We start from the raw sequence: 24,680 nt of genomic DNA on the forward strand, positions 1-24,680 counted from the left end.
TAGATCAGTACTCAGATTTTAGAGATATGTTCTGAATTTTCACAATATTTTTTAGGGCATAGCTTTGGTAAAACGAATATGCTTTTTCAAGAAGATGAGCTGAGAGTAAGTTACAGCAAAGAAGCAGTTTGGATTAGCAGTTAAGTATGTAGGCTTGAAATAATAAAAAAAAAAGAATCCTTTTTACCCTGAAAAGGAATCAGTGTGTTGAATTACTGCAGGTTGTTGCTACTGCTATAATGGATTTATAATATGATGAACCACAGGGGCTGAAAAACAAGTTAGATCCCATCTCAGGTACACTCATCTGCTTCATACAAGTTTATCATACGAACATGGCTTTCAATCCAGTGATCATTTTGTTGGCCTTGAATATGTTCTTGAGCTCTGCCAGGGAGATGAAATAATAATCAAAGTGTAGTGTGCAAAGCACTATAAATTAGGGGTTTTAGGGCTTAATTTTATTATCGTATTTAAAAGAATATGAGTCTTTGAAAAAAATATGTTTCATTTTTAAAAAAAGACAAAAATACTACCCGTGTCAATGTCTGAAACTTTTAAAAATTTTCTCATGTAAGCATAATAGAAATACACAAATCCTTATTGTAATTTTGTTGTCAAAAGCAAAATAATTTAAAATCTGTTAAAAAAATCACATAAAGATTTTTTCATATAAATACACTTTAAAGCTCTGTAGTTTTCAAAATTGTTTTTAAGAGAGTTTAAAAATAACTGATCCTAAGAAGTTGAGTGAAGAGAACATTCCTGACACGTGCTACCAAGTGAAGTTCACTATTTTTTCCATGCTGAAAAAAATTAAAAAGAAAAACAAAAAAAGCTGTAAAGAAATCAAAATATAGACACCAAAAACTACAGTGGAATTCTCCCAACACGTTGTACTTCCATTAAGAGGCATGAGCGTGCCTCAGCCCCACAACTTATTCTGGTTCAGACTCTTGCATTACTTCAGATATTCTTTGCAACCTTTGAAGAAGTAGTAACACAGATTTACTGGAAGCAGAAAATTTTTCTACTGCACTGTGCAAATGTAATTTCAATCTAAAACATGGAATGAAACAGAAAAGAAGAAAAGTATCAGTATGTAGTGGCTGGTGTGCATGTGTTTGAGGCTTATGTGGTGTGATGGCAACAGCCTGGCTGATTGAATTGCTTTTGTTATTAGGTGGACTCTGGCGAGGCAGATCTAGCGGATGAGTCCACCTTAGCATCACAGTATTCTCTGGAGAGAGACATCTTCCAGGACTCAGTGACAGCTCTGCACAACAGTGCCTGTAGCGGTGAGGTGAACGACAGCTTCTCTCTTCCATTATCAACTCCCAAGGTAAAATTGAGGATGGTTTTATTGACGGCAAACTTTGATTTTAAGTGTGAGCAGGCTGTATGATCAGATAGAAACGTTTTGTGTCATCCTGGTTCAAAATGCTCTATTTGCTAGCAGGGTAAATTTTTTTTTTAAGTAGTGCTGATATCTTGCAGATGTCTTTGTGCCTACTATGTGCCTCTCTGTTCAACAAAGTTTGGATTTTGCTAGATAAAGCATGATTTAGCCAGAGTATGGTGAACCGTTTGTAGTATTAAAGGTGTGGTGAGCAGTCTGCTAGAAAAAAATAGTTGTCTTTCAAAGTATAGTAAAGAGTGGCAACACAAAATTACTCTGTTGCTCTGTATTTTAGTATGAAAAACAAGAGTAAATTTTTATCCTTATTTTTACTTTTATCCTTAATAATTTGTTTGTTTCTGTGGTTTTGAATGAAATTTTCATAATGATGCTGTCATGAAAAGCAAATCTGTGTATGTCCAAACTCTGCTAATTGTTTTCATGTAAAGCAATAAATGGAGATTTATTTCAGAGTAATAAGAAGATAATAGCTTTTTTGGTTCTTAGTCACATACCCATAATGATCTGATTGCATTATCTTTCTTTCCATAGTTTTTCATGGTTTTTTTAATCTTTAGATTTTAATATCACTAACCTAGAGCTTTCCAATTCCATTCTCCTAGCAGTCTTCATTGAAAACCACCGGGTTTGCAGTCTGTGGTCTTGAATAGAGTAGCTGCTGCTTTTTCTGCCACACCTGAGCTGCAGTAACTCCCATTAACCTTTCTGGAATATGTTTAGCTCTTATGAGATGCTGGTTAGAAAGCAAGATTAATCTTCTAATGGTTTCTCCTAATCCACAGAAGAGCACATTTCTGCTGTGCCAGTGGGACAGCTTGCATTGTTTAACTCCGTAATTGTTACTTAAATGGATTATGCATTTTACATGCTTAGGAGCATTTTGTGAGATAGAGACTGGATTTACATTATATATCACATTGAGGCTCTAGAAAGACTTTAGTTATTTTCACCATTGACTTAAAAATAGCTTTACTTTACATACTCTATTAAAATACCATTGTCCTGACTTTTCAGTGTCCATCTCTGTAGACTAGTATGAAGTGAGTACTAAGTTCTCATCAAACAGCCTATTCATGATTCAAAAAACAAACATAGTGGGAAGATCTGTCTGATGAAGACATTTGAAGCAAGGAAATGCAGTAAAAATTAAAACAGCACTGTTTGATGCTGTGAGGAATGCAAAGATATTTCAGTTATTTCTGGCTACAGGACACTTGGCTGATTCGGCCAGGTCACTTTGGTGTCGCATTTAAAATAGGTGTTGAAAAACCAATTTTAAATAATGCAGATGCTCTAGTGAGGCCACATGTTACTATAGTTACGAATTCCTGGAATTGTGTTTGTCCTAAAAAATTGTATCATTGGCTTTTCTTTAAGTGAAACAAAAATAAAAATGAGTGTATGATGCAACTCTTAATATGGCATACAAAATAAATGTTGAATATGATTTGATGCTTGTTTTCACTGAATTGGAAATGGATATGAAACAAGCTTAAGAGTAGATGTCCCAGCTGCGTTTGAAACCTTGTAAAATAATTAAAATAGATTATAGTATTGTGTTCTGTTCTCAAAAAGGTAGGAAATTATGTCATTGATTGTATCATGCAGATTAGTTGTATTTAGGATCTACTCAATTATCTTCTCAGCTATTACTTAAACCACTTATTTACTGGTAAGCCTTTTTTGATTCTTGTCTGGGGGCAGAACAAACCTGCATGTACTTCATGAAAGTTGACAAAAATGAATTCTAGGACTCTTGAGACAAAATGTTGCAAAATATCCCCAAGCACATCTCCCCAGCTTTTTGGAGAAGCAAAAGAAGAATTAATAGGACCGGTGGATAACAAGACAGATAGAGGTAGTTGATTTTGAGCTCTCTTATTGCATTTCAGAAAAAAATCTCTAATATTGATACAGAGCCTCTAAGTCTGAGTCCTTGATATATCTTTTTAAAATCTAATGGCCTAACTATTTTTAAAATAACTTACTTTAAAAGGTCAGCTAGAGAATATTTGAAGTTTTGGGTTATTTTTTTCCAGAATGTTGTGATTGTTGGAATCCCTTGAAACATTTCAAAGTCATGGCCTCAGAATTTTGGAAGTCTAAACAAATGTGTAGGGAACTTAGTTCTAGTACTGCAGCCATAATTGGTAGATTTGCAATAATTATTAACTAGTAGGGTTCTGCAATTGCCTTATTGTATTTCATTGTTGTCACATTTAAAATCCCCCATATTCACGTTTTGAGGTTTGACCCAGTTTTTACTTGTCACTCTCTAAAGGAAGAGAAGTCTGAAAGTTTCTGCTCAGTTAAATGGAAGATAACCGTACATTCTTATTGTCTGAGCTGCTTGAAATTCCTCTTTGCTTGCTAAGTGTGCTGAAAGTACTGCAGAATTCTTTCACCTGAGAAAAACAACTGTATGCTTGAATTTTAAAAACTTAATGGAGTTATTCAAGTTAGAGTTAGTAACTTGTACTGATTTCTGGTGTTGTAAAGCAAAAGAAATGGTCTAAGAAATCAAGTTCACTTTATAGTAGAATTAATGCCTGTAGGGAACTGCAGATAAGGTTGGTCTTGCTGATCTCACAGCAATATGTTTATATTCTATTAGATTAATTTTTTTAAGGTTTTAGCATGAAATGGGGTTTTGAATTATACTACAAATGAATAGTGATTGTTCATTGTCTCCTGTGTTGAACAGTCTGTTGGAGAGGAATGCCCAAATGCTACAGGTGATTTCCATGTATCTGAGAAGAGTCTGTACAACATGAATCTGAATCAGAGACTGAGAGATGAAAAATCTGTAGTGGATAGTAGCCTGGAAACTGCAAGTGATTTTACTAAAATAGATCTTCTGACTCTGGAGGTTTCAGATATCAACCAGAATGAAAGTGAAAATACAGCAACGTGGGCAACATCTCAGACAGCATCAGAAGTTGTACTAAATACAAGCCTTGTTACTACTACACAGCTTGATCCCAATGAAAAAGTAAATTCTTTTGCCTTTTTATTTTTTTACAATCATTTAAAAAACATACAGAAAGGCTGTAATTAGACCAAAGAATTTTCTGCAGGAATTGTCACAAGCCAATAGCCATGTATATTTCTTTGATTATTAATTTGCTTTGAATATGTTAGCTCACATCAAAACTTTGGGACATAGTCCTTTCCAAAGCAAGACAGAATTTATTTTACTGTCATCAAGACAGTATTTTCTCAGAGGCTGGCGGTACAAGGGTATATACAAGTCTTCTCAGAACTTGCATCATTGACACTGCTGGGCACCTCCTAGACAGGATGGGAATTTTCTTAGCTCATGTTAACCTTCACTGGGACATGAGTGCACGTAGGAGGTGCACAGCTGGAATTGGGCCTAGGAAGCCAAGGGGGGCTGGTGTGAATGTCTTGCATCATGCTGTTCTTGTAAACCTGTGCAGTTCAGCTCACAAGCTGATCTGTGATAGTGCAGTGTGCAAACATAATTTTCCTTTATATGGCAGTCACTGTGACATGTGTTTCTTATTTATTCCATTCAGTGATTTATTAAGAAATGCTTAAAAGAGCTGCAATTTCTTACAGGATTTGTTACTTTGTACTGGCAAATTGTTAGACATCTGTGGTGAATGAATGTGAATCCCTTGAATTCATTATACTAATTTTGATATCTCTAAATTAAAAGCGTGCTTTGTGATAGATGTGGTACATTGCCTGAATGAAAACAGAATTTATGATATTTAATGAAAATATTGATCTTTGGTGAACTGACTTCTCTGTCTGTAAAAGGAATCTGACTTATTTATGTGCATGGGTTTTGTGTAAGGCAAAAGTAGTTGAGATCAGTGTGACCAATCTTTTTTATCTTGGTGAACTGAGCTGGTGTTATTTTCCCTTATGTTAGGATCAATTGCTTTTAATGGAAAAGAGATGTCCAGTATCTTTGGAGGGAAATTCCACACCTCAAAATTCAGTCAAAAACATGTATGAGAAGACTATCACTATTGCAAAAGGCAATTCAAGCCTAGGTAAGTTAGTGAACTTTTTTTGTAAACTCTTCAGGAATATGGCTGTTGGTTTCCCTTGTACGTTCCGAGTTTAATTAGTAAAAAATAAGTATTTTCCATTTAGTGGGAACAGGATATTCATTCTTTGCTGCTCTTTCCCTGTTTGACAGTGATGACACTGGATCCATTTGCTGTCATTGTGAAGACAGAAGTGAAATGTGCAGTCTAGCTGACAATCTGTTCTCCCATAAAGGAGTTTAGTGTTTCCTAAGTGTTTACAGAACAATTTTAATGCATCATTTTTCAGTGTACTAATGTAGTGGAAAACCAAGGTATAGCCAAGGAATGCTGTAGAGGAACACTGTGGTCAAAGAGCTGAAGATGAGGCTTTCAAATATTTGTAAACACAAAATGATCTTGCTTCCTGAGGATGGTCAGATGGGACTAAACAAGCTGCTTGCTTCCTTGCCTCAAGTTTGAATCCAAAGTGCCTCAATGTTTCTAAAAATCATGTAATTGATAAATTTAATAGGCCGTATTTTTGGCTTAATAATATTATCATTTTGTAGTGAAGTTCTAAGTTTTTTGATATCTGCAACTTCCTGAGCTTACTGACTAGAAACTTATTTTGGAGGGAGCACACACAACAGATAATGTTTTTCATTGTCCTATCCTACTCTCAGGTGTGGCCCTGGGCAGTGTGAGGAGGAGAACAGGAATAGAACCCTCTGAGAGCCCATGCTTTGTGTTGAAAGGGAAGGCTTTGTGTTGAAAGGAAGTGATGTATGCCTCCTGTTAGTGGCTTGTTTGTTTATTTGGTTTCATTTAGGTTCCTAGTATTGTTTCTTCCAGCCAACTGCATAATCTTGAAGACTCTTTGGGATTGGTAGGGCAGGACTTTGTGTAGGTGCTGGCTAATAACTCTGCAGACGCTTCAAAATGGGCTGTCCACAGAATTAGATGTTTATAAACAGTCCCAAGTCAGGACTTCCTTGCTGTGCAGAGGTGGATGTCAGTTTTTTACAGCTGTGATGCTGTATTTCAGTGGGCGTCTTAACCTGGAATAAACTGCTTTCTGATGGCTGGATGCTCAGTCTGCCACATACCACCTTCATCAGACAGCCATCCTTCAAAATGGATCTGGTTTAAAATCAGGATCTGAAAATTAAAAATATGTAGGAAAGGGTAATATGGGTGTAAGGTTTATCTTTCATTGGTGTAAGAGGCTTGGTTAACTACTACCTTGGTTAACTGCTACTACTACCTACACTTCATACAGCCTCATTGCCAGGCTGTATGAAGTGTAGGTCACAATGCATTTCAAAGCATCTGGATTTCGTAAAAAAACATTTTCTTTGCAATAAACTCTTCGTTCAGTGGAGTAGGTTTTCATTTATGGATGAATATTTTAAGTGCAGTGAACATCAGAGCAAATTTCATCTCAAGCTTGATACAGCATGAAAATACAAACTTCAGCAGGGTCCATATTGGCAGACATTTTATGCATAAAAAATAAGACCGGTCTTGATATGTACAAAATATGAGTGTGAATATTACTTTCTTCTGGCTTTTGACTGAAGCGTTTTTCTTCCAGTCTGAGTGTGCTGTGGCCTGGGAAGCAACTTCAGCACAATGACCAGTTTAAGCACATGGCTGCACTGCTTTTACCCTTCATTTTTGAAAAAGCAGCTAAGTCAAGAGCTGTGAATGATGTTGCAAGCTGCAGCTGCATTGATTAAATAATTGAGGGTTAGGAGCTGGCACTTCTTTTTTCCTTTCAAATGGTGTCACCCGCATTTTGGAGCAGCTCTTTAATGCCAGCCGCTGCAGGAGCTCTAACATTTTGACTGTGATTTTTTAAAAGATGAGAAGCACCCAAATGCAGGAGGGCTGAAATGCCATTGTCCTGAAAAAAGTTTGGCAACTTTACAGTGGAATTTGCATTTTTAATCTGAAACTGTAGGTTTCCAAAGTGTGACATCAGGCTTTCAGATCTGTAATGATGGTGTCAGCATAGAAAAAGGGAGAGGGTGTCTGTTGTATGTGTGATGTTTTCCTAAAGTGTTGCTACACTACCCTCAGTAATGTCTATTTTACTATTTACTATTTTAGCCAAACAGCAAGGTTAGGTTCAGATTTTCAAACAACATTTTGAAAAAATAAAAAGTATTTATTAAGCAGTATTAAGATAGTGGAAGTGCACTGAGTGGACTTCAGGATTCCAGCCCTGCCTTTCCCACTGCCTTAGTGAAGAACTAAGTTTTTCCTTAAACTGTTACTAGGGTCTGTTTCATGAGCACCAACTGCCCTGAAGATAACAGTGACAACTCATGTGTGTAAGAACAGTCACACTGATGCATGAGGGCCATCATAAGTCAGTCCCTATAGGTTCCCCATGGGAGAGGAGAGGCCAAGAGGATATCCGTCTTATTCCCATTACTGGAAAGAAAGTGAAGTTAAAGGGTATAAATATTCAGAAGCAGTATCCTTCTGTTTCAAGTAAAATATTGGGCTGTATCCATTAGCAATATACAGACTTTCAAAGAAGTCAGAATGCTCTTCTGGGTCTAAGCTAAGGCCCACCTAGGAGAGCAAGAAGACAACCAGCATCTTAGTGGGATCAGATTCATGCTTTCTGTTGAAAATAAGTGTGTATTTGTTTTCAGCTATTAATTACCTGTTTAATCATTCCTCCTTTCCAAATAGAGTTGTCATAAACAAAAGTAAATGTGTATAAACTCATTGAACCATTAGAAGAGTGGTGATTTTAAATGGTTTTTAAGCAATTTCATTATCTTTCTTATTTTTTGCTTAAATATTCCACTGTCTTAATTTTTCTTGTATTGAACTGAGTATGTGAACTGATAACAAGATAAAGTTACTGTGACTGTGATTTGTAGTTGCTCTCAAAGGAGGAGAGTAAGAGCAATATTTATAGGCTTGGTGATATTGGCAGGTTGGCTGGCTGACTTTTCCTTTCCCTGTGCCCCATTTCTTTATCTTGGCACCCAGAGCTGTGGCTCAAAGACATTAACTGTTTCATGTGTTTTTACTATAGGGATGACAGTAAGTTCCAATAAAGATGGTTTGGGAATGATAGTTCGCAGTGTCATCCATGGAGGCTCAATAAGTCGCGATGGACGGATTGGTGTGGGGGACTGCATCCTGTCCATTAATGAAGAGTCAACCACTAACTTAACCAATGCACAAGCCCGGGCTATGCTGAGACGACATTCGCTCATTGGACCAGACATAAAGTAGGTAAAACTAGATGATGAGTTATGGTAGGAAAAAGCTGATAATCAGTTTGGTTTTCTTTATAATTTATGCAACTATTTTAAATGCAAATTTTGTTATTACACATCAATTTATCTTTAAGTTGCAGCGTCAGATGGATATTTCACCTACAGATCACATTTGCATGGATTTCAAAGATGAGATCATTTAAGTGAGAGGCTTCAGATACTCTTAGAAATCACGGTCATAAGTATCGTCAATACTGTCCTGCCTAGTTTTACAGAAAGAATAGGATTAGACAGAATTTTGCATTTATATTATGACTCTTCTGAGGAAAGTTACAATTTTCTCAAGATGTTTGTGGTTCTTGAAGGTGAACTCTCCCAGCCCTTGCACAAGTAATTTCATCTAGTTTTTTTCATAGCTTTTGGTTTTGGGCGCCAGACAGAAAGTGTGAAATATGATGTCAGTGCAGAACATTAATGCTTAAAACATTTCAGTACGTCTATGACAAACATTAGAAACACTGTTTTCTGTAGGCACTTCCAATTTTTTATTAGTACATATGAATGAGCTGTTGCTCTTGTGCATAGCTCTCTGCTCTTGGTAGTAGTAGTTTCAAATTTCCAGTAGTTAATACAAGTTTTGAGAATCCCTTTTGAGGAGAAAGTTTCTTTTCCTCAGGCTCACAAAATTACAAAATTTTAACTGCCTTAAAGTACAATTCTTTCTAGTTGCTGTGGTTGTGGAATTAACTTTGCCTACAAGAAGCATCTGGAAATGAGGCTATTCCTGAAGATGTGGGTTGAACTGTAGGCACACCAATGCTGAGTTTACAGCTTCAAAACCTAGTGACTATTTTCTCTGTTTAGCATGTGGTAAGATTTATTGGGTCAGATATGGAAAGGGATTAATGGAGTTGTTGGTAGTAGAAGCCTCTACTTATTGGTAAGGGTGTCCTTGAAAGAATCATTCCAGCCCTAGTGTGGTTACGGGTGTAACTGAGATTAGAACTGGGTTCAGAATGGACAGCAGGGCATTCCATACTCGCCCAGAAGTATTGTAGCTTGGAAGAGATCTAGTGTTTTGGGAACAGGTGGGCAGAGTACCTTCACAATGGCTACTGGGGTTACTTGCCTGCCCCGTAGCTGTCATGCATTTAAGATTATGATTTAATGTAAGCCTGTTTAAATAAAGGAATATGCTCATAAAATTAATTACATTATTCTTAATGCTCTCAGGAATATAAGTGAGTCAGTGTTGATAAAGTCTGACATTGATTATTACTGTAGGGTTCCAAATGATGACTCCTAGTTGTCATGACTGAAGTCAGTTGTATGTGCACATGCATGTGTATGTGTATCTGCTTAGAGACACAAATGCTGCAGCACTATTCTTCTATGAGGAGTCTTTTTTCATGCTATAGTTAGTAATCATAGTACTACATAGTATGTTCACTATTTGTGCTATGCTTTTATAGCTGCTCTATTTTATGCTGTGTGACTACAAATTTTGTTTTCTAGTCTTATACTTTTGCAGTTATGTTTGAAATACTAAAATCTTGCCTTAGGTGTGGATATTCAGATTTTCCAGAGAAGAATGCATCCCATTTCTGAAAGATATTGCAGAAAAGGAGCAGTTGCTATTCATATTCTTACTCAAGATTTTTGTCTTTTGTTTTGTATTGATCTTCTTTTTTGCATTCCTGTGACAAGTTTTAGAGTTTTTTCCCTCCACTTTAGAAAGTATTTTTTCTCCGCTTTAGAAACAAAAAGACTAAATCCATTGGTAGCTTCTAAAGGAGTCTTGCAAGAAAAATGACAGTATTTTTGTGACTACATAGTTTTGCTGTAGTACTATTCAGCATAATCAAACTTTTGTTTAATTTTTAACTTGAAGGAGCAGTAGAGGATCCCAGAAAAATATTATGATACAAACATGAGGCTAACACCCCAAATCAGAAATTTGGAGATGAGGAGCTTCACGTTAAGATAGTTCTTTCTGTTTGCTGAGAAGGATACACACCCCTCCCCCATTCCCCTCCCATATTTGTCAATTCAGAGCTGATGTGGTCCGTCACCTTGCAGCATTTTTGATTTAAGGGTCATCATTTCAAAGATTTAAGTTGAATCTCTTTGGTGTCTTCCTTGGAGAACAAGGGTATGCTAGCACTCAGACGTGACCATCTAGATATCATTCCTCTTAGTCCTTACTTCAAAATTTGCCCCTTGTAGATGGAGCATTTTCTGGGTAGTTGGGTGGCCCAAAAAAGTGATTAAGCAGAAGTATTTTGCTTCCAAATCTGTATTTCAAATAGTATTTGCAGATAAAACACAAAGCTGTTCTTACCGGCCATGTAAAGGCATTCTTTAATTCTGTTAAATGATATTTGATTTTGAATAGTTCAAGAACAAGCAGCCTGAGTTTCCGAATTGCGTATTTAATTTTTTTCTCCTCTGTGTGCAGAAAAGTGCCTTACTGAATGTATTCCATTTCACTTCTCACTCTACCTTGCCAGAGACTCTTGTATTTCTGTAATAAAGCCAGTGTTTTGTGCTCAGCAGCGGAGGCTTGTAGCATCTGTCAGATAATTATAAAGCTGAATTAGAATTCACCTGACTGAATGGGGGGGATGAATTCCTGATCAAGAAATGTGAGAGATTGCAATTCCATTTTCCATGCCTCTTAAAGAGCAGATGTTTTCTGGGTTAGATTTAGATGAAGTGGAGGTGGAACAGGAGAAAAAAAAGAAAAGAAAAAAAAAACCAGCTCACACTTCTACATACCTAAGTATGCCTCTCACATTCAGCATGAGACATTGATATTAATTAACACCATTGTAAAAAGATGCTGCATCGTATGCTTCACGTTCTAGATCTTCTCCAGCACCTGCTGATGATCAGGCCCTGTGTTATGTGTGAGTATTGGCAATTCAGAAACTCATTATGGCTCTGTGTTGCAACTTGTCTGTAAAATCATTCCATGCTTTTATGACATCAATAGTAATGTCAGGGATATATCCAGATATAGGTACATATTCTCTTTCTTCTCATGTATATTTGTGTGTGCATGCACATGTGGCTGCACATGTGGATGTGTATATATATTTTTTAATTAAGAAAGATACAACTGTGTGTGTATAATTGTATAATATATTTATATGTGGCCTTAAACTTGAAGATTGGAACGTGCTTTCTAAGTCTGGAATGAGAATACCTGAAAAAAAATATTGCTAATATATTTAAATTTCATCTATGACAGCCACCCAAGATGTGCTCAGAGCACGTGTGCATGTTGTGTGTATGTGTACATGGCTCACTTCTAGAATTGGCATGAGTACAATGTGCTGATATCTGGATTAATCTCAGTGTCATATTTTCTGTGGCACTTACATTTTACTTCTTTCATATATGCAAAGGTTCAAGTTGAACCTTAATTGTTAATTACAGTAATTTGTCCTAAGCATTTTCCATACTTTGTATTTTATTTGTTGGTGTTTCAAGGTTTTGTGTGGTGTTCAGTCAAGCATGTGATAAATGTTCCTCTGTACTGCATGCAGTGTTGTGTTTACAAGATACTTTCATAAGTAAAACCATTGGTGTTTCCATTGTCACTGCTCTAGTTGCTAGTGCATATTTCTGGGGGTAGGAGAAGTGGTGATAGCTCTTAAGAAAGAAAACCAGAACACTTTTCTTTCAAGCTGTACAGCTACAAAAGAGAAGAAGATGGTTAAACCATGCATATGCTTTTCTTTGAAATTGTTAAACTTTAATTTCTCTTGCAGCAAAGAAATATGACACAGAAGTGGAGCGTACATTTATTTATTTTGTTTTCTCTGCCTTCATGTCTGTTTTCTGGCCCTTGTTTTTCTTACGTTCTTCCCTGTAGCTGTATTAAGACTATTACCAGTCTGTTTTGCAGATGAACTGGTGCCTTGGTGGGGTTTTATTTCTGCTTTACAGCACAAAGTTCAACAGAATTGGCCAGAGGAGCCAAAAACACTTCTTGTTCTGTGCCCCTTCCCTCATCATCCTAGCCACTGGCTGAGCTGTTCAGGATGATGCTGAATGTCTTCAGACCTCACTTTGACTTCCAAGTGAGCTCCAGCAGCAGTCCAACAAGTGATGGATTTGATAAATGTGAGGTGTCTGTCCATGAGCATTAAGCAGGGCAATACTCTTTCATTTCAATAATAACATGCAGAACAGAGAGAGTAGGAGGACAGTCACGTCAGTAATACAGGTAATAAGAGCAGTTAACTTTGCTGTTAACTGGACTTTAGAAGTCATTAGCGAGATACAAAGATGAACTCCACACAGAATATAACTCCTCATGTATTTGATCCATGTAATTTGTTTTTCTTTTTTGTATGTTATTTTTTTTGCAAAATGCAAGTGTTCTGGTTTATGTCTGTAAAACAACTGAAGTGTTACGGAGACCTAGGTAGGAATGAACATGTAGATAAGAATGAGCTGTTAAAAACATACTGAATGTTCATTTGAGCGCTTTATACTAGGCTATTAGAACTGTAGTTAAGCACTAGAATACAATTAATGTGTTTTTTCCAAAGAACTAAAATGTAACAGGTGCCAGTGAGATTATCTAAATTTTATTCCATCTGTGGAAATCAGTTAGGATAATTCAGATGTTTAGTTTTAGATCCATTTTTAAAAAATGGTAGAACAACCCTATTTTCTTTATAATTCCAGTGCTGTACACAGAAAAGGAAGCTAAGGCAGCTTTACAGAGACATTTCTAAGTAGCATTTAAAACTCTTGGAGAGCATCCTTTGAGTTGTACCTTTTTAATGATTCAGCACAATGTCAGTTATTTAATCGTATAACAAAACACAGTAGGGTATCCCATAAGTTGGAATGCATATGATTTGCCTCCCCCTTGAGATCAGCTGAACCCAAGTACTCATGCATAGGGTAAGGACTACTGCTGTCGTTGGACCTTGGCAGTCTGCATAATTGCTTGCCTTGTGCTCCTTGCAGAAAAGGACTAGACAAGAGTTGATATATAATGGCCACTGTGCTATCAGAGATCACACTCTGCTATATATATTCAGGCTGAATCTGGGATAACCTATTTCCTTGGTAGGACTGTCCCATTCTCCTTTTCATACTTATAGCTTCCTGCTTCAGTTTAGCACAAAGGACGTTGTCCAGGTGTTCTAGCCAGAAGTTCTGGTTTCTTTACTGTATCTTTCTGTGGCTACATTATTTCCTACTTATTTTTATAAGTGATGAATATAACTGAACGAATGTTACATTTTCTTACATTGAAATGTAACTTAGAGGTCTTACAGTTTTTGTAGAGGCAAGGTATTCTTGTGGACCTGTTGGGTGAAGCTGCTGCATCTGACCATGAGAGTTTTGTGAGCGTAATACTAGTACTTTGCTGTAGCTCAGTGCACTTGGACTTGGAGATGGCTGAGAAATATTAGTCATTATTCTCCAAAAAAATTCTTTTCTCTCTTACTTCTTCCTGTTTTACTGCTGGGTCTTAGCAGAATAGATGCTGCATGTCTTTAGCATTTTGCAGTGCTAGAATGCCCTCAGGAAAGGCCGATAGTGCTTAAAGTTTGTTTCAAAGTGTATGTTAACTTCTCAGCACTCCAAAATGAAAATATGTGGTGTCAAGTGGAGTAAGACTTACTTACATTGTTGAAAAAAGGCCAATGCAGAACAGGGAGATTTATATGGATTATATGGTTTTAGAAATTTCCATTAAAAGAAGTAGGAAGTTCCTTCTGTTCAGCACCCTAGACACTTCTTTTCACTTTTCTAGATATGGTAAGTGTGAGAGAAGGTAGGGAACATGCTTGGACACATACACAAATGGACAAATTAAGGTGACCCTTATAATAGTTTTTGGTAGTGTTTTAGACTGACGGCATTAGTCATATAAAATTTTATTTGCATTTGTTCTGAAGCTTGATGTATTCAGCAGAAAACTACTGACATGAGGGAATCAGTGGTAATCAGGGTGTGACAAAGATGGCGTCAGTCAGGAATGATGGACAGGAGACAGCTCCATATGAAAGCCTCAGACTTGAAAGGATCTCTTCCCAGCAGCTTACATATCCTCGTGAAGTGGCCAAGGCCTTTTATTTTTGATTTAGCCCTGTCTCTTCTATGGGGAAATATGTGTGATGGTGTTCACAGGGGTTCTTGGATGAGGGAGGAGATGAGGCTCTGACTCGATGTTTCAGAAGGCTTGATTTATTATTTTATTATATATATTACATTAAAACTATCCTAAAAGAATAGAAGAAAGGATTTAATCAGAAGACTAGCTAAGAATAGGAAGGAATAGGAAGGAATGATAACAAAAGTTTGTGGCTCAACTCTCTGTCCGAGCCAGCTTGGCTGTGATTGTCCATTAATTACAAACATCCAGCATGAGCCAATCAAAGATCCACCTGGTTGCATTCCACAGCAGCAAATAATCAATGGTTTACATTTTGTTCCTGAGGCCTCTCAGCTTCTCAGGAGGAAAAATCCTAAGGAAATAATTTTTCATAAAAGATGTCTGCGACATATATGTTATTTTTTTCTTTGAACAATGTGATGTATAGCAAAACGGACATTTTTCCTGCCATTTTTCCATCAGCCTTACTTCTTGATAGACTTTAGTATGATAGTTAAGCTGTAGTTTTTTAGAACTCAAAGCATCATTAAAGGAGGGCTACCTAAGTAGCTGTGCTTATATCGTGGAAGGTACTGTGGTATCCTTTTGCCTCCCAGATGGAAGCTTTTCAAGAAATATTCTCCACGTCTTAATCTTTTTTCCCCTCTTTGTTTCACTCTCCCCAGTTTATTGGACTGTTTCTGGCATTCAAACATCAAGTGGAGTCTGTACATCATTTTTCTGATGAAACACAACTGTCTGACTGTTCTAAACTGGTTAGAAGTGCATGAAGATCTGAGGGAAGGAGTTGAGCAGGGGATTGGTCCCTGTGGCATAGGTGGTGTGCTGTAACACATTTTTATGTCAAAACCTATGAAGCATTCTTTACCAAAAGCATAGAAATCTAAAATAAATACAAAACCACCCATAAAAGCACAAAACCTCCTACAGGCCAACTTTCAGAAACATTTTCAGCAGTCATTAAGAGGGTGGTAATTGTGCCTCAAACCTCACAGATCCTTCAGTGTTTCTCTTTGCATGGGGAATCTATGTTTTGAATGAAGCTGGATTGTCTCTTGTTACTGTCACTGTTCAAGCACCATTTACTTTAATTAGAAAAAATTATGTGCTGTTCAGCTACATAATTTGACTATAGATGTATACTTGTTGAAAGTCACAAAGGATTTGTGTGAGTGCTTATTCCCTGCATACCAGCACTGTTGCTTTGAAGTCGAACAAACTAGTCTTGAGTGGCTTCCTCATATCCATAACTCACACCCACTTAAGGGAGGACTGGCGTTCCCTATGGTAGTTTAATCATGTCCCATTTTATTGCAGTATTACATATGTGCCAGCAGAAAATTTAGACGAGTACAGGGTCAGTCTGGGACAACAGACAGAGGGAACAGTGCCACTTGAACTTTTTCCTTCACATATTGTCAGGTGAGTCGAAAGGCATGCAGCTTTCTCCCGAGTAGCTCGCTTTCCATACACCTTGCACATTTTGGAAGTATAAGTTTTATTTTAGAAGGGGTGAAAGATGGATGATTTTCTTCAGACCGGCAGCAAAAACAGTAAAAAGCTATTAAAAAGAGAGGTTTTTGTTTTGACTAGCAAATTGTTTAGCATTTTTACAAGTCTGTTTGATCTGTCCAAAAAGGAGATTGAGTTCTTTCTTATCCTAGATTTCTCTTAAATACTATGCCATTGGATTTATGGATTGCCACAAATAATGAAGTGCTTCCAACGTAAGGCTTTGGTATCGATGGTTATTCCAGAACATAACTGGAAAGAATAAATTGTGTCATTCTTTTCCTTCAGTTTCAAAAATTCATTGCAGTTACTGTCCAAACTTTCAAGGAGATTAATAATTGGATTTTTGCAGTTTATTTCCAAAAGCAGTAAATTTAGTTGAATGCTGCTGTTGTAATTTCTTCCATTTTGAAAACAGTAAATTCCCTTTAGCTTTGTTTTGGTTGTAGTTCCAAATTGCACTTCGTTGTTTTGTGTTGTGGATAGAAACTTCATTGCAGATAAGAAGTGGATAGGGAATCCCTGAACACCGTATGTATTCTAAAAGACAACAGAAAAAAAAGTTCCTTATCTGAATCCAATGTACAAATTCTGAAACTGTCAGGGTTACTCAATATATGAAATTTTTCAGAAAAATCTAGTGATTATGTGGATTGTTTAGAAATTAGTTGCATGATTGTGTTTGTCATCAGGGAACTTCCAGAGCTTCCAGAACGTGAAGAGGGGGAGGGAGAAGAAAGCGAACTTCAAAATGCAGCTTTCAGTAACTGGAACCAGCCCAGAAAGTAAGTGCAGATCTTGCACATTTTAAATTGTTATCTTAAATTCAAAAATTCCAAAACATATTTTGAGAAGAGTAAAAAACAACAGAATCGCTGCACTTATGTATGTTGTGCATTGCTGGAGTAATTAATGATTGACTTTTACTGCCATTGGGCTAAATCCCTGCAGTCTAGAAGTGTCTTGATTGTTATAGTAATTTATCTCTACTTATTCCAAGCTGACTTGCAGGGATCAAGTCAGAAAATAAGAAGAGAAAGATTCAAAGTTTCGATTAGAACTCAAAACAAGCTGACTAATACTAGACTTAGTTACAGAATTTCTGATCAGCCAGTAGATAATTTCCACTGAAAGACAAAACTTTGCAAGGAGGAGTTATTTTCAAATAATTTTTCAAAAGAATTTTTCACAATAATTGTGCAAATCCAGGTGTCTTCAGTGTGCGTCTTTGTCATAATCACAACAGATTTTAATTTAGTTTGGTCCTTTTTTTATCACAATAGGGTTGAACTCTGGAGAGAGCCTAGCAAGTCATTGGGCATCAGCATTGTTGGAGGACGAGGGATGGGAAGCCGCCTGAGCAATGGAGAAGTGATGAGAGGGATTTTTATCAAACACATCCTGGAAGACAGCCCAGCTGGCAAAAATGGAACACTGAAAACTGGAGATCGGATTGTAGAGGTACCATCTGAATGCCTTTTGTTGCAATTCCCCCAGCATCTCAGGAGTCACTGAGATGGATGGTGGGCTGACAGCTGTGCAATTGCCGCAGCTGATTCCACTTGAACCACACAGACTGTAGTACCATCTGCTGATGTTTGTGTGCAAACAGCTGCCTGTTAAGTTGAATGTTCAATGTGAAACATATGACTGACTGTGTGAGCAGGGGTCTACAAAGTCAGCAGTTTGGCTTGCCTATTTGAAAACCAGAATGTCTAGGAAAAAGCTTAAGTTTGGTGAAACGAAAAGATTTTACACCTTTTGCACCTCTTCACTGGGTAGCAATAGAAACAGCCAGTGCAAATCATGTAAAATGAATGCCAAAATTATTTCCATCAGAAATCTTAACTGATTTAAGTAGTTCTTATGCATCTTGTGCAAGAGTAAAGGGGGGCACATTTTTTTTTCTCCTGACATGAAGAAATCTGTGTTTGATACTTGAGACATGAACATTTTGCCCATTCCTCAGTATAATGTAGCCAGTGGTATTGCAGGGTAGAATTTATCTTCATTTCTCTTCTACTTAGCTAGTCCTGTGCTCATGCAGCCACTTCTGCTTTTGTCACTTAAAGATACTACAGAATGAACATACTGAAGGGAACAGATCTTTCCTGTCAGACATTGCCCTATCTCCAGTGTCAGGCTAATAGAAACTGCCTCCATGTAACCCTACTGAATGTCCTTAGCTGACTGTCCATCAGTAAGAAGCCCTACAAGCAGAGTGATGGAGTTGGTAATTCTGGCTCACACTGGGCTTGACTAATGGTGGTACTAAAACTGCAGTTTGCTGTTTGCTACAGTACTGATATTGAGGAAATAATACCTTAGTATAGGTGGCACTTTCTATAACAGGAACAGTTTGCAGTGTATAAGAAGTTGGGAGGTGGAATTTTGCTTGAAGGCCACAAAGTTAAAAACATTCATTTCACCGGAATAACTGGATTTTTGTGAGTGCAATTGTCTCTGAGACTGATGCTTGCAGAAACTGGAATGGGTGAGTGAAAACAAAATGTTATGTTAATGTGCCTGTTTCTGAATGAACGATTTCAGTTTCTTAAGTTGTGGCATATGTAAACTTCCATCTCTGCAGCGCATACAGTTTTTCAGACATGGGAAGTCAGAGAGCATTATTGTTTTTCTTCAGTTCCTCATAGGTTTAGAATTTCTCTCAGATTGTCTTTGTTCTCTCTTATTTGCATTGGATGATAAAGTTTAAGGTAGAGTTAGACTATTGAAAAGTTTTCAGGGTAATCCTCATCATATAAGTTTGTGTGCTAGAATTGCCACTAACAAATAACCTTTTTGTGTTAGCTTCTAGCTTTTATTGTGGTCATTGTGACAATACTTTACTGATGCTAACCTCACCATAACATTGTTCTTACTTGGATAACCGGACAAAATCTTTTACACACCCATACATATACGGACATGAAAAAAAAAAAAAACAACCAGGTGCAAATTTGTCCTTAGCTATCCTGTGTGTACATGCATTCTTCTGGAAGACAGAAAACTTTTCAGCTCTAAAAATTTAACTTCTGAAGAAAGTGTCTAGTAGCTAAAATTAATCTTATCTTGTTTTAGAAAAAAAAAAAAAAAGGAGGTAAAAGAAAAAAGTACACTGTATGAAAGACTTTTCAGCCCCTAACAAGTTTCAGTTTTAAAGTCTCCTAAAGTCCTGGGTAATAGTTTTTTCTTAAGGTGGGATTTGCAGAAGCAGTATTTGGTAAACACTCCTACTCTCTTCAGATTATCATCTCTCTTCTGTTACATTGCTTGTGGGAAAACTTACGGAGTCTGAACTAAAAATGTTGGAAAACATTTTTAAAACAGAGGAATAAGAGAATATTTATTTGATGTTCTATTTGTGCTCTTGGAAATCCCAAACCTGTGTTTGAAGGACCTCAGGCCAAGTCTGTAGAAAAGTCCATTAAAAACAGAGGGTTGGGCTTAGGTTTTAGTCAAAGTTTCCTAACCAAAACTCAGAACTGACTCATGACTCTTGTAGCTTCTTACAATGTTAAGATGAGGCCTTCCAATTACAGGTGGATGGAATTGACCTCAGAGATGCCAGCCACGAACAAGCTGTGGAAGCCATACGGAAGGCAGGCAATCCTGTAGTCTTTATGGTACAGAGCATTATAAGCAGACCAAGGGTAAGCATAAAGAATGTGCAAAGAGATGTAATACATAGTAATAGATGAAGCAAATGTTCAAGATGGTGGTATTTGGGAATGGGATATTTAATCCTGAAAGTGCCATCTCAACTATTTTAGGAACAATGATTTGATTTAAGTATTATTTCCATTTAGAATGAAATCGATTTGGATTTGGAAATACCCTCCAGCACGCCGTCCTCAAACTATTTTGAAAAGCCTCAAGAAAGATAATTTGCTGGGGGGCAGAGTAGGAGTCTAATTAAAACCATCTGTTAGAGATTGACAGCATGTCTGAGGAGCGCATGCAGAAATACAGCACCTGTTAAAAAATTCTGTGGACATTAATGAAAGGACCTAGAAGTACACGGAAGTTTTCTGTCACTAAGCTGCATGGACATTGCAGACAAAAGCTACAGTGCTTTACTATAAATTGCTTGCATCACTAGAAACTAAACTTCCTCTTTTTAGAGTCTGTGTAAGATGCATGTTTATTTACTAGTTGTCTCATAACTCTTGTTCCCCAGCCAGAGTCTCTTTATAGCCCTTCTTCAGCTTCTGCTCCCTGTGGGCAGAAAACTACTAACCCATTTTATCGTCAGTCATCTAAGGTAAAGTTGCATGAAAAAGCTCTCTTGAATGTTGATTACTGACACTCAAACTACTAAAATAATGCTTTTGTATTTGCTGTGATGTGAACAGAATTGCAGCTACTGAGTGTTTTGGCCGATTTGGGATGGAAATTATGCCATTACAATATCACTACTTTTATTTAGAGAATGTTCCTTTGCTATTTTTGATTGTAGTTCTTTATTCTCTATTTTCAAATTAAGCTTGTCAGTTATTTCTTGACTGTACTAACAAACTCTTGTTTCTCTGTAAGCAGAAACATTGCAAATGCTCTTCCTGTACTCATACATTATGTTGTGATCATCATAAATGGCATTATGTTTATTATTTTCATGTTTTGAAGCTTGCATTTGTACTTAGTAAGATCCTGCTACATTATAAGAATTTCCTGCTTTCGTTCGTGTCCAGTCACCCACATAGCTAGCTGCCTGCACACATGAGCTATAATTATTATGGTACCACTATGTATTTAACCAGGCAGTTGGTTTTAAGTGGCATGTGGTTAAGGAGTCCATTTCTTCTGTTTTGTTTCATGCAAGGTTTAGTAGTTGAGAGAGAGCCTGTGTGTACTCCAGAACAGCCTGAATAATGCAGGTGGCCTGTGAAAAGATTGTGATAGTTTTGTTAATGGCAAGTTACCCATCAAGTCTGTGTTTCATACCTATAGCCCTCTGTGTATTTCTGAGTAAGAAACAATGTATCACTGTGATTATGGTCCCATTGTAGTGTTACAGCATTATGCTGTTTGAAATGCTAGCTAGTTTCTGATAACTTAGCATCTTGGACACATGGATAAAATTCTGAATGGAAGTTAGTTGAAAAAAGGTAGTAACAGAAAGAAAAAATCCTGTTACATTAGGCTGTGTTTTGAATTTTAAAAGATAGTTAAAGAGGGAACTCCCTTTATTTAGCATTTGCTCCTCTTGTCCTAGACTGCACAAAAAGTATGCTAAACTGAACTGTTCAGGCAAATTCAAATGCCCCATATTTTATCATAATAGTAATTTCATATTAATACAATGCTGTTGCATGGATTAGTATTAGGGCTAGTATTTTAGGACATCATGACAAAATGAGAAAGGCAAGAATTTGAATGACTGTAGCTGAACTTTTGTTGTTTTACTAGGATTGTACTGTTGATATATGAAGTGTTTGTGATACTTATTTTAATTGCCTAAAATTTCAACAAGATGTATTTTAAATTTCTATGCAGAGAACATGTAATTTTAAAGTGTAATAGGGTGATTACAGTAACAATTTACTTTTCACAAACCTTTCTTTATAGTATTAAAAATCAAATGGGAATCACATATACAGAAAATATTGTACCCTAGGGAAACAGCCTGTTGACTTTGAATGATTTGCCAGTAAAGAAACCTTGGTCATTCATGGCATTACTTTGTCACTGCTGAAGATACAGTAGAGCCAAGACATTTGCTGTCTTACCAAATGGAATTACTTTTTTGCAACATGGTATTTGAAAAGAAATGTTTAGGGATGTGTTTACTATTTTCAGGAGCATTTAAAAAAACAAATGCTTTAAGAATTTTTTTAAATAGCCCTGTAACTTTTGATTAAATTACTCTTGGTATGAATGATCCTGGAAGGTTTTCACATTCCTGTCCATACTATTTTCCAGCAGTGTTAAATTTACAGCCCTTAGGCTTAGAGGTAATTGCCAGATGGATACAACCAGTATAGAAATTACTTCTAAGTATACACAGTATATTTCCAACATACAATTTGAAATCAAAACTGTTTCCTCCTTATTAAGCAGATTCTGATCTCAAAATAGAATACAGTACAAAAACTGCATAAGGAATATAAATGGTCAAATTATATCCTTTTATCTGGTTTAAATGTGTAAACTCTTTTTCTGGTAAATAGGTAGTAAAGAGAGAGTACCTTGCTTCAGGGGAAGACCGGAGTATTTTTTTTCAAGAAACTATAAATTCAGGCAGTTACATATGCATATGTGCATATACAAAGTGTTCTGTGAAATTTATTATTAGATATGAAATCTGCTTAGTGATGCCTAATATTACTAAGCCCTCACTTTTACAAAATAAACAGTGAATGTATTACCACAGAAGTTAAATCAAATTATGAGAATCTGCAGTTTTCAAAATAAGACTAAAGCTATTGCATTATGACAGATGTTTGTGTTAATCCTAACCCAGAAATCCACAATTAATTAATCTGTAAGAGTGTCCCATATGTTTGGAAAAAATTTTCAAATATCACAGCAACAGCACATAAATGCAGCATAATTCTGCACTTGATGTACTTCATGGTCTAGAACAGGTGTGAGGATTAGCCTGCTGACAGAGCATCAGCAAAACAGGGCAAATACACTTTTGCCCAATTTCACATATCTTTGGCAAGTGCAGAACTTGGACCTTGTTCAGTTAGCCCAGACAACAAAATGAATATGTTTTGGTTCATGATTAAAAAGGGTTGGTTTAAAACTTTTTTTTTGCTTAGTTTCTATTATGCTTTCCTTTTAGAACCCTTCCCTGCCTTTTCTGCAGAACAGTGTTTTCAGTAGGCCAGCTGTCTTCAGCAGCACTAACCCATTTGCTGATTCTTCTCAGTTCAACACTGCTAAGGTTGGATGATGACACACTATCTTTCCACTCACCAAACATCCTATGTGTGCTTTTCTCCCATTGGTGTCTCTCTGCATTTAAATTCTTTTATACTAGTTTGAGTTATGTGCTGTGCTGATGAGCTTGAGAACTCTATGTAGTAAATTTAAAGACACAGACATGCATATACGTAGAAAAGTTACGGAGAAGTTAAAAAATGCCAGCTCCATTAATCATAACCACTAAAGCTGATCTATTCAGAGCCACCAAAGGAATAGGTTTTCAATTATAAGATCAGTCCCTGATGTATATTTTAAAATATCTAAGTGTAACTCATCAGTGTAAGGTCTTTTGCTGCTATGTACTTCTTTTTGGTTTTTTGTGGTTATGACATTCCAGCTTTGATATTTCTCTTTTATTTTTGCATTAAAAAAACACCAAACTTGCAGCTTTTTTTTTATGATGCTTCATGAAAATATTTTCCCTCTGCTTCTTGAAAATTCTTTTCATGCACCATGATTAGGATGCTGAAGTCTTTGGAAATAAAAAAAAGTTAGACTCTTTTTTGTGGCTAGTGCATACTTACTGCATGTTATTCACAATAGGAACAGTATTAATGTCTAATAAAATACTTTATCCTAATATGCATGCATTTTTGATTTAATAAAATAATTTATAGCTGGTTTTGCATCTTGCAAGTGATTGTGCCCTTTGTCTATTTTCTCATGTTGTTGAAAATATTGCATGTGCAACAAACACTTATGATATGTGGTGTGTAATTGCATGTGTGTTTTGAAATCTCTTTTTGTGTTTGTTACAGTTCTGAGGAAAGGGAGTAGACGTGTAACATAAATGATGACTTATGTTTTCTATATTTTTAAAAGTATTTCTGAAAAAACATTGCATGCATTTTAAGAGAAAACATGATGATCCTGTAGTTTATGCATAATTCCTTTCTTAGCGTTGATCTAAGAATGGCCTTTTGTCATCTCTCCTTTTCTGAACTCAGGTTCATGTGTAGTGAGAAACTTTGATGAATCAGGGTCCTTAGTAACCCCTCAAATACTTTTATCCATTTATAAATTAAGTTAATAAAGTTGTTGCAGTTAGCAAAATGAATCCGTAATTGAAAATGAGATATTGGTTAATATTACTGTGTATTGCCAAAGATGCTATAACATGTGGATTGCTGTTTTCTGTTACTGTAGGAGGTATCGAATCCAATTAGGGTTACCTTCCGTTGTTCCCCAACTAACCCTTTTGCTCCCACACCATTCAAGGTTTGTCTTAATTCCCATCAGTTGGTCCTACTGTATGTGTGCTGTACATTTGTACATGGACTGTGATAACTTCTGGACTACTGCTTCTTTTTCTGCCTGTGCCTTCATCTTTTCAAGTTCCAGACTTGCTGCAATTTTCAGTATTTGCTTGGCTGTGATCAGAGTGACCCTGGTAGCTAAATGGGTTCGGCAGCTGTTGG

At 36.6% G+C, this 24,680-nt stretch overlaps 1 protein-coding gene across 1 annotated transcript in view; it reads left to right on the forward strand.

Annotated features, from left to right (window-relative positions):
* Nucleotides 1-24,680, forward strand: part of MPDZ (multiple PDZ domain crumbs cell polarity complex component) — an 87,188-nt gene that overhangs the window by 36,108 nt on the left and 26,400 nt on the right. Inside the window, exons 16-25 of the mRNA XM_059491903.1 lie at nt 1,184-1,342; nt 4,125-4,412; nt 5,322-5,445; nt 8,483-8,681; nt 16,135-16,239; nt 17,022-17,114; nt 17,613-17,790; nt 19,872-19,982; nt 23,120-23,221; nt 24,409-24,480. Coding sequence (XP_059347886.1) covers nt 1,184-1,342; nt 4,125-4,412; nt 5,322-5,445; nt 8,483-8,681; nt 16,135-16,239; nt 17,022-17,114; nt 17,613-17,790; nt 19,872-19,982; nt 23,120-23,221; nt 24,409-24,480 — 1,431 coding nt within the window. The remainder of the gene's footprint in view (nt 1-1,183; nt 1,343-4,124; nt 4,413-5,321; nt 5,446-8,482; nt 8,682-16,134; nt 16,240-17,021; nt 17,115-17,612; nt 17,791-19,871; nt 19,983-23,119; nt 23,222-24,408; nt 24,481-24,680) is intronic.

The sequence above is a fragment of the Ammospiza nelsoni genome, chromosome Z (assembly GCF_027579445.1).
Source record: "Ammospiza nelsoni isolate bAmmNel1 chromosome Z, bAmmNel1.pri, whole genome shotgun sequence".
NCBI lineage: Eukaryota > Metazoa > Chordata > Aves > Passeriformes > Passerellidae > Ammospiza > Ammospiza nelsoni.